At 33.3% G+C, this 10,882-nt stretch overlaps 1 protein-coding gene across 1 annotated transcript; it reads left to right on the top strand.

Moving 5' to 3' along the window:
* The first annotated feature begins 1,012 nt into the window (after window positions 1-1,012).
* LOC123548695 (uncharacterized) lies at window positions 1,013-9,803 on the top strand. Its single transcript, XM_045336178.2, has 6 exons — window positions 1,013-1,118; window positions 1,952-2,556; window positions 4,224-4,382; window positions 4,650-4,970; window positions 5,206-5,296; window positions 6,154-9,803. Exons 2-6 carry the CDS (start codon window positions 1,993-1,995, stop codon window positions 8,640-8,642), a joined length of 3,624 nt encoding a protein of 1,207 aa, XP_045192113.2. The 5' UTR covers window positions 1,013-1,118; window positions 1,952-1,992; the 3' UTR covers window positions 8,643-9,803.
* Window positions 9,804-10,882: the final 1,079 nt, after the last annotated feature.

Genomic DNA, 10,882 nt, shown 5'->3' with positions numbered 1-10,882 from the left:
TCGCCCAGATATGTGAAAATATATATTTGTTACGGTATTGTTTGGCAAAATAAATATTACCCTTTTTCTGTCAACACTTAGTTCACCCTTAAATTTTCACATACAAAGTCCTCTGGGTCAGTGCTTCATTGTGAACAGATGCACATAAAAAGCGTTATTCCGGTTCGATTTTTGTTAGAGAAACGAATGCGATCATAATCAATAACATACATCGCATTTTTCCTAGTATTTTTTTTTCTAAATCACCATCTCCATTTTCAAGCATGAAAATCGTTTCATTGTATATGCTTACTGAAGTAAGAGTGTGGTAACTGATTGATGTATTTACAGAGAATTGGATATACGTATTTATCTCACTAGAAGAAATTAATATTAGACATACATTAAAATGTCGACTTTATTAAGGGTTACACAAAAATCTACATGCCAAGTATGCTAACCACAAGGACTGAAAGGGGACTACTTCTCCACTTAAACGTAAGCCTGACGCTTCAAATTCTAAATCCGGGTTTAAATAGGCCCCTGTTTATGAGATAATTAAATTAATGAGAAATAGTGAAAACTAAATTATAAATAGTTACACTGCACCGTTCTAATTAGTACTGGAACCAGTCAGCTTTGTGCAGAAGAACTTACAGAAAGGCTGATCAGCGTGAAACGTTATTGGCTATTAATGATAATGGCAGTTTTATTTACCTTTATCAAATTGTGTAGTACAATGTTTTCCAAGTCCATATATAAAATAAGAATCAAACGTGTACACAAAAACATGACCCTAGTAACATTTCTATACTATTTTCTAAACTTTTACTAGCTCTCTATACTTTTAGGGTTGGCGGCATCAACAGGAAATTTTAGTATGAAAGTAATGATTTAACCGTAACAAAAGTGTTTGGTTTTTACGTTTATGTATGATCTTCATGAAAAAGTGAAACAGTTTGCTCTGAGGACATTCAGATGTGCTGGGCATGTAAATCAGCTTTATTTTATAACGTAAGTGTATGTAAAGCCTGCACTTTATCTGCATTTCATTTATACTACGTACGTGCATACTACATCCAGTTACCTACCTTTGATAAACAACTTCACTGTGGTTAGACGAATCGTAAAATGGCAAGGTAAATATTACATTACTTATTCTTCACTTCATTATTGATTATTAGATTCAAAAGACACCACAAAATAGCTGTATTCTTTTGTATTTCGTGATGGTAATTATATAGTAGTCGCAACTTGACCTTAGGCTGATTATTCATATCGATTATTTCATTGTAGAAATCAGGGGTGCTTAGGGTAGCCGTGCATATTTATATGGAATTAGTTTGTATACAGTGCAGTATCAAAGTATATATATTTACATTTGATCAGTTAAAACTTTCAAATACACTAATTTATATTTACACAAATTTATATTTCCTTTTTCTCGTGCAGCTCGTCTTTTACATACACTCCTTTTCAATAATAGGTTGTGCTTTTTTATGTATTATAATGCAACGGTCAACCATCCGGGTCAAATTGCGTCCACTATAACACTCTATTTTGAATAAAATATCGTCTAGTGTAAAACATATTAAGATATTTGGCGCTGTTAACAATTTGAATAACCGTTATACCTGAATAATTTTACCTGTATATCTACACTACAAATATGGCGCATACCTTGTAAGTGTTGAGTACAAGTATCAAGGTAAGATCACTTTCACGTGACATTTTTCATTATTATGATACTGGCAGCTGTTGATTGTAACTTAAACAAAGCTATCCAGTTTTTATTGTAACAGTTTAATAACGAAACTTGAACCAGAATTGATATTAGGCTGTTAAACGTAAGTTGTCACTCGTTTTAAGCAATTAAATTTAGCCTTCAGACGGTATTTGTTTGATTGTAACTTTTTCTTCTTATTTATATCATACAGATTAAAACGGATAATTATCAATATTATTCTTCCAGAGAAATGCACCGAAAACGAAAGTTGGATAATAGGAAGAGCCATGGATCATCAAAGTGAATTAGAAAAGAAAAAATACAGAAACTGGGTGAGAGGTGGACTGGCATATAAATATCTAAAAGAAGGTATAGAAGGATTTGCTGATGAAGTGGTTCAACAAGAACACACTCGAATTCTTACCGTTGTCAGTCACACACCTGGCTTCACCTGTAACCAGTGTTGTTTAAGAAACTTGCGACCATTACATAAATGTGAGAAGGAACCTGTTACAGGTAGAAACAAGTGTCCATGGAGTCAGTCCAACTGTAACTGCGTCCATCCAAAGAAGCAGGCGTGTCCATATAAAGTATGTGACATGATAATGGAAGACATACTTAAAGGCCATGGATCCACACCACCCACTCCAAACTGGAAAAATACAGAGATACAAAAATGGTGTATAGATCCATGGGAGGTCGCCAAATGTTTCATCAATGCACCGGGATATTCTGACAAGACAAAGGCAGCTGATATTGACACTCCAGGGCTGATTCATATATTTATCAACAACATCAATCTTCAGGCACACTTTTCAGACAACATTAATGGGAGCGACATTTTTAAACAGGTTTTAATTATATTCACTTGTCTTAACACATTTCGCGTTCAAATTACTTTAGATGCATTTTCTCGTAAGTATCTTGAATAATAGTTTTGTAGTTCACCCATTTAAATAATCCGGAAGAATTTTCACAAAGACGATAATTGAAGTGGCCATTATGTCCAATATTGTTAAACCCGATAAAAACAAAACAAGCGCTAATCAGTCGAGTTCAGATTCCCGATATAAAAAATAAGAATGGCATCTTAAACAATTGTATACCGAAAACATTGAGAGTAGGAAACCTTAGGAGCAAAAGTTTTATTTATAATTAATGCTTACTTCACATGCTTTTTCAAAAGATTGTATGATACATTGTCATCATTCTGTCTATGTCCACTTGTATTTACTGTAAAAAACATCATATATGGTCACCTAATGAATCCTTTAGAAGCAAACATTCATATGCTTCAAATAAACATATCTTTTACACATATTAAATATTACAATAATTGTTTATTAAGTTACGACAGTTCATATTGCCTAAGTCTGGTACTTTTAATTATTAACTATTTTCAGTGCTCTCACAGATAAGTAAGAATGGAAACAAAATAATGAACTAGTCAGCAAATATATATCTTTAGAATAATGAACAGGAATGGTATTGTCTTGAAATTTTAAAACTGCAGTGCTAGTTCAACCATTTTGTGCATAGAATGTTTCGGTTAACCGATGGCAACAAAAGTAATGGACACAGCTTATCATAACTGATAAGACATTCTTGACGTCCTTAATAATTATTCTAATATGCTTGTTTCTGTTAAAACACGCTAACGCTAAAGTGACGACATGTTAACGTGCGATGACTTCCATGTTTTTTTTGCGACCAAAAAAAGAGCGCTACTATATTATTTTATCTACTGTTCTAGATTACCGAAATAATGTATAGCAAAATCGTGTTTTACCTAAGTTAATACACTAAAAATCAGTTAAACGCGCATGTGAAATCTTTCCGCGGACATATAACCTTTTTCCATGTATTAATAACGTTAAAACAAACACAGTTTTTCTATACATTATTTCTTAATTGAGATATAGTTGAACTGTGTTAAACTTTGATATGACTTTAAATATATATCGCCTTACACAGGACCTAAGTGGCACTGCCGTTTCATGACTGTGGCTTGACTGTAGTGTCACATCCTGACATTTAATTTGGCGTCACAACCTGACCTTACATTAGTGGCACAATCTTATCATGGACTAAGTATCACAGAGTGATCTTGACCTGAGTGTCAGAGAATGTTCTTAACCTAGATGCCACAGTTTGAACTTGACTAAAGTATCATATCCTTTTCTTGATTTTAGGGTGACGGTTTGATCTTGGCATTTGTGTCCCAACGTTGTCACTTTAATAGTATAGAATGGTCTTGAAATTAGAGTCGCAGTCTGATCTTGACTTTAGTGTCACTGTGTGATCTTGTCTTTAGTGTCACATCCTAATAATTGCTTAAGTGTCTTAGCGTGATCTTGACATTAGTGTCACGGAATGATTTGACTTTAGTGTTAAAATATTACCCTGACTTTGAAGCTAGTCATAATTTTCGTATCACAACCTGGCCTTGAGTGATAAAGCTTTATGTTTACTGTACATACTGATACAGCCTACAGACTGCTCTTATTTGTATCACCAGACTATACAAAGAAGAAATGAATTATTCCATTCACCAACCATGGAGATGGAAGATACCGTATTGGATAAATGTATAGATGAAATTATAGCAATTCTTGAAGACGAAAAAGAGTTGAAAGTAAGACATGATGCCAAAAAAGCTGTCTTCAAACTGAAACAGGTATTACGTAATGTGTGACTCCTTAAGATATTGACATGATTAAATGACTGAATTGAAAACAAAGCCTTTACTTTTTAAGATATCCCTTTAGCATATACCCTGCATTAAAACTTTTCTCTTAAATTATCCCTAGTAGGTGATCAAGATGTTACATTGATTGTTATTCGTATCCGTATTGTCTAAACTTCTTCACAAATTTAACGTTAACTGTTTTCTTCTTTGTAGTCTTCAAAGTCACATAATTGTAATTTGTCACTATGTTTTTAGTTAAAACAGGAGAGCTTTATCATTACTACACACGACGAGACCGAAGTGTGCAGAGATGCTCTTGCCTCCATTACCAACAAGTCAGAGGAACTGAAACGAACGATTCAAGATGCAAAAGATGACATTGTAAAGAAACAAAAAGAAGTAACAGACGCAATCGAAGAGGTAAAAGATGACATTGGCAAGAAACAAATAGAAGCTGTAGACGATATTAAAAATAAAACACAACTAGCTCTACAAGACACCCTGCAAGAATTTGATAAACATAGTGTGTACGAAAGATTAGACCGGCTTGAGTTAGAGAGTTCTGTTTCAAAACAGGTGAACTTGTGTTTCTGTGTCTTTAAAATAGCATTTAAAATTTTGCGGAATAGAAGTTGTTAAGCAAATTCCATTGAGTTTTATTACTTTTGATATAAAATGTTAAAACCTATTTTCTTTACACGTTTTACTTGTCACATTTTCACGATCGATAGTTTGTTTAAGATAGGTGTACATGTATCATATTTAAAGACACGTATTTCTAGAAACAATCACTTTAATAGTTACTTTTCAGCGGCTTTCATTACTGGAGAGCAAAGTTGACAAGCTTGAAAGTATACTCCAAAATCGCCAGAAACAGTTAGACTATGTTAAAGGAAAGCAAGGTACTTGTGTATACACTTGATCGGTAAAAGCTTATAATGTCCTGTTTATTACAGTTTCATTTCGGAATTTATTAGTACAGGTTTTTTATTTAAATTGCCATCATTGTTTGAAAAGATATAAATTGGATATATTATAATTATAAGTGTTCTGTTACTGGTTTAGAGTTCACACAATAATTCAGTAGAGACTATTTATACAATATTTTTTTATTTCCGTTAGGCTCATTTTCAACATTATCTGGTCATGACTTTGGTATTACAATGTGTACATTCAAATAGAAATATAAATATCGAAGTGGGTGCTTATAACACATTCATATTCATGCACTGAAAATCCGCGCGGTATGTTTTGCCTCATTTTTAATGAAAACTGTTAATGGAGTTGAAATGTTAATAACGTTTAAACATATTTTCATATTCCTATAATTATTTTCTTATTCTGTTTAAGTAATGTTTGCATCTTTTAAGACAAATAGTTATTTGAAGTATATCATTTTTCCGTATTAAACATGTCTGTAGTTTCATCTTGCGATGAAAAAAAGTATATTCTTTTCCTGGTTACAATTTTATTACACTGATTAAAAACTATTCAGTAAAATGTATATCTTCTGTATATTTTAACAAGGAAACAAGCATAATTTAAAACTTACAGAATATCTTATCTAAGGAATGTACCCAGAATGGTTGGACTTTACGTGAGGTGCCATAGTGATATTGTGTATCTAAATATATGTGTTTACTTTGCCCAAGGCCATAATATCATAAAATACATGTTTTATTCTGACTGTAACGTTCGGATTAAACAATAACTTGTTGCTGTTAAACATTAATGCTGTCAATTTGTGTTTCTTTTATAGTACTGCAGAAAAAGTTGGTGACAATGTACCAGAATCATTACGTAAAAACATCTATTTCACCGCTTAAATTGCAAAACGACTTTATCAACATAAAAGAAGTATATGTAACTCCGGAAATGGTTATTGAAGGTAACATAAACACATATGAATCAACACCAACAGAAAACTCACTGGACATACCAAATACCAGAACAGTACACCAATATCGAGATATATTTCAAACAAATTGTGAGAAGCAGCATAAAACAATCTATATTTTAGGTAATGCTGGTACAGGAAAAAGCACATTTGCCAAAATGATGATTCAAAATTGGTGCTCCGCCGTCAATGAAGACAACCCTAATGACAAGTCTGAAGACCCTGACGAATCGGATTCTGCATATTTAATGCAATGGTTAGCAGTTAACGACGAAAATATCAACGAGATGAAAAACTACGAATTTCTTTTCTTCGTGCCCTTACAGAGAATGTCAGGACTTGCTGATATTACTGAAATGATCAAAGCGATTACCGCAAATGCTGATCTTGCTCCAAATTACCTCATAGACAGACTTCTTGAGCAAGAATCGGAACGTTGTTTCATCGTAGCTGATGGATTGGATGAATGGACTCCTCCAAGAAATGCATCTGTTTTACAACATACCAGTTATGGTGTACCTGCTAGAGACAGAGCAAAACATGCCAGACTCGTTACACTTTCCCGGCCGTCAGCAAAGGGAATTCTAAACATGAAGTCTTCTGAATACGATCTAAAAGTGGTATTAGTAGGAATAAACTCTGTTCAGTATTTCATTGAAAAATACCTGTCAAAATTCAATAATACAGATTTGTCATATTGGTCATTCATGAAGAAATTAAAAATGGCAAACTATGAACCGCTCGAGAACACGCCTCTCCTCTTACAACAACTCGTATGGTTATACGGTTCCGGAAATGAGGTTGGAATATCTGTTAGCGATACATATATTCATATCTTGAATATCATGCTTGGCTGGGCTCATAAAAAAGAAGAGGGAGAAGACAATGATCAATATCAGGTTGACGTAGCAAACCAGGAGAAAGATATGCAGCTACCTAAACCTTTACAGAGATTTCCAAGATGCGAGGCAAACAAGCAATTTCTACTACCGTTAGCTAGAGTTGCATTCGAAGCATTAACGTCGGACATGCGTTCAAGCACATTCGGCCGAACATATCTTCAAAAGAGAGGTGTGTCAAAAGAGTGCATAACTTCACTCATTAGGTTTGGTATTCTGGTAGAAAATACTTGTTTTGATCCCACTCAAGAAAATACTCAACTGGAGTTCATTCACGTGTCTTACCTTGAGTTTTTCGCTGCTGTGCATATTTCAATACAATTTGATGAAACACAACAGTGTTCAGTACTTCAAAGAACCCATTTGCAGGACCTAATCCAAACATGTAAATCTGCTGGCGACGTTCTACAGTTATCAAATGTGCTTAAAATGATTTGTGGATTATCTCCATTCCTACTATCAGAACTGTCCAAATTAGTCTCAGACATTGTAAGTGGGGACGACAGAATGTTCAGGTACAGAAACTCTCTGTCAGAGTGTATGTTAAGCAGGCTTGGCCATGTATCAGATCAGATTCAGTATCTGATATTCAATTGCCTATGTGAATGTGATCCAGATAATCAGCCGATGATCACTCTTCGTGATGTTATCTTAGACTACACTGCACAAATGTCCTTTCTACAAAGAATAATACAGAAGAATGTGTTATCTCTTAATATACAGTATCTCGCAGCTGATGGGCAAGTATGGAGATGGGTTTCACAGCTGAAACTTCTACAATATATATACATTGGTTTTAGTCGGATGGCGCATAGTGAGATGGCATCGATTGCTTCATTAATAGGTGAAGTACCATTAAAAAAGCTTTCATTGTGCTCATTAGGATGCAACTACTGTGACTGTGATGGTCATGAAATTGATCTTTCCAAAAATGACCAGATTCAGAAACTTGAGCTTACAGGCTGCAAAAGAGTGTTCATTTCAAACATAAATACTAAACCTCTTGAAATAGTGCGTTTGGACTCTTCCAGTATATCATATATTGGCCTTCTGTTAAATGCTGTCAATCTGGCGGAACTTTGCCTTGGACATACTCTCTTTGATTATTGTAAATACAATAAACAAGTGGCTTCTGTGGTTCATACCTTACAGAAACTAAGGAAATTGAAATTAGAGAAGGTAGATATTGGTGAAAATTTGCTTGTGGTAAAACCAGTGATGAAAAACCTTGAACTCATTGTATTATGGGAAGTTAGAATGAGCATACAGACATGGTTTAGATTCGTAGATAGTCTTCTTTCTCTTCAACAGTCTGTGCAGTTGAATACAGCATATTGTCCTAATTGTGCAGAAATAGACGGAGAGGGACGTAACTACGTAAACAGAAATGCAACCTTATTTGAAGTGTTAAAAAATGACCGGAACAGTTTCAGTTTTAGAACAAATAAATAACTGTATCAAAACTTTTCACCATACAGTTTGACACTCGAGAATAATTTGAAAAATTCAAAATTTGAATATTACATCATATCTGATGAACAAGTTTCAAATGAATATTCAAAATTAAGAAAGCCCGTTTATAAGAAGCAATATTTAGAATACTAAATATCTCTTTGTGAATAGAAATCCTATGTATGGACATATTCATTTTCCAAAGATGAATAATTTTCGTCCAGCCACTTTCCAAATAGAATCTATCCAGTTGAAAAAAAAATCATCAAAACAATATAAGGTTAATATGTAATAGTTATAGACATATGTGCTTATAGATGAAATAATATTATCTGATGAGGACATATCGAAACTGTTCTGCTTACAAATAAAAAACAACACAGACACCTTATTGTTTGTAATGATGCAACTTGGCGTGATAATGTGGGTTTGATTGTCTGTTTGGGTGTAACACCATTTTCAACAGTATTTCAGTTATGTAACTCGGTTATGGAACCAGTGTTCCTGAATTCTGTACCAGCACAAACCTGCTCTCCGCAAGTAACTGCCATCTTCCCACACAGAGGCGGAGAAGGAATGATTTCAGACGCAATGTCCTTTATCAAATTGTCACGGAGAACATACACCCCACCCGAGGATCGAACTCACGACCACCCCGCGATCTGTAGATCTTTGCTCTCTCTATTGAGCTAAGTTGTTGGGCTTGTCGTCTTCTTACATGAAGATTTCTATAAAAATATATATTTGGAACATGTATTCGCAACCAACCTTTTCAAATAAAACAGTTAGACGTTTCTTGCGTAAACTTTCAAATAATCAGGTCACATACTTACAAAACTCATTTCGGTCTCACCTGCGCTTGATATTGAAATTTTATAGCATATTTTGCTAGAACTTCAAGATTAAATTTCAATTGAGACTTACCATCAGTATGAAATAATCACGTGAAAATAGCTTTCATTTTATAATTTGATTTTAAAAACATTATCTATATATAAATGACAAATAAAGTTTCATTATCATACTCGAGCTGAAACTGTAAGGTCAGACTTTAGATACTAAACCATTAATATTTTTTTCAACCCTGAGATCTATTTTGCATGAGTTTCATTATTATTCAAATTATTCAGTTTGTTTGTATAAAACAAATTTATATATATATATATAACAGAACTACAAACTTCTCTAAATAATGCTTAAAAGTTAGAAGACAGAAAAGAAGAATTTTAAAAATGTAACTGATGTGGGGCATAACAGCCATGACCTGGCATTATTTAACATTACTTAGTGCTTATAAACATATCAAGTAACACTTAAACACTATTTATGACTTTATTAGAGAAGGTTTTCTGTAATTGACAGAATAATTTTAAAGCATATATTCGGACAAGCTGGTGTGTCTAATAAAAAAGGATACATTTCAGAAGTGAAATAAAATATAACCAAACATATTTCGTTAAAAGCATAATTATTTTCCAAGAAAAAATGTACCGATTTCATATAACTGTATTAGGAATGCTGAACTCTGGTGAAGAGAAAAGTGTACATACTTTCAGTTAGAGACAAATACCTTTTATTAACATTTTATATGCTGCGTTGGAAATTGGTAAAAGGCTCATAATGCCTTTGCTAAATGCGGCTGCCACATTGTTTGTTAAGAGCATAAAATATATTAATTCCTTGTTAATTCCTATTACCGATAATAGTTTTTTCTAATATCTGTCAAAAGTTTGAATATTGATGGATATTGTTGAAAGTTACAGTCATTTTCATGTTGGAATGATGAATTTTTAAAAATACGAATACATTTAGAATGGTTATTTCTTTATTTATAGTTACAGCATGTACTGTAACGGCAAATTCTACTATATGTACAATATTGGCACTCATTTAGTCGAAAATGTTGAAGTTTTATCATTTAAGTTACTCAGTTCTTGCATACTGAAATAGATCACATATATTTGAAATACGTAAAATACTAGAATGATACTTGCTTTTAACAGTACATATTCTGAGAAATGATCACCGGGACGGCCTGATATGTTCATATAATGGATTGAGATGCACTGCAATGACTAAGATTTTTAAGTTTACATATAAAACTTGTTTTTGGCAGAAAAGATGCGATAATATTTATCTAAGCCATTCAATAAGCTAAGATAATTTACATTCTCCTCCATTTTGATATTATTTATATACGAAGGAAAACTTTCTTTCGTTTTGACTGAAATTCAAACGTT

Source organism: Mercenaria mercenaria, chromosome 6 (assembly GCF_021730395.1).
Source record: "Mercenaria mercenaria strain notata chromosome 6, MADL_Memer_1, whole genome shotgun sequence".
NCBI lineage: Eukaryota > Metazoa > Mollusca > Bivalvia > Venerida > Veneridae > Mercenaria > Mercenaria mercenaria.
This window is presented reverse-complemented; position numbering and strand designations above follow the sequence as displayed.

Excerpts from the sequence above, each read along its gene's own strand:
- LOC123548695 (XM_045336178.2), top strand. The coding sequence starts at position 1,993 with ATGGATCATCAAAGTGAATTAGAAAAGAAAAAATACAGAAACTGGGTG. Across the intron at positions 2,557-4,223 it reads GGAGCGACATTTTTAAACAG|ACTATACAAAGAAGAAATGA; the intron begins GTTTTAATTATA and ends TTGTATCACCAG. Across the intron at positions 4,383-4,649 it reads CTGTCTTCAAACTGAAACAG|TTAAAACAGGAGAGCTTTAT; the intron begins GTATTACGTAAT and ends CTATGTTTTTAG.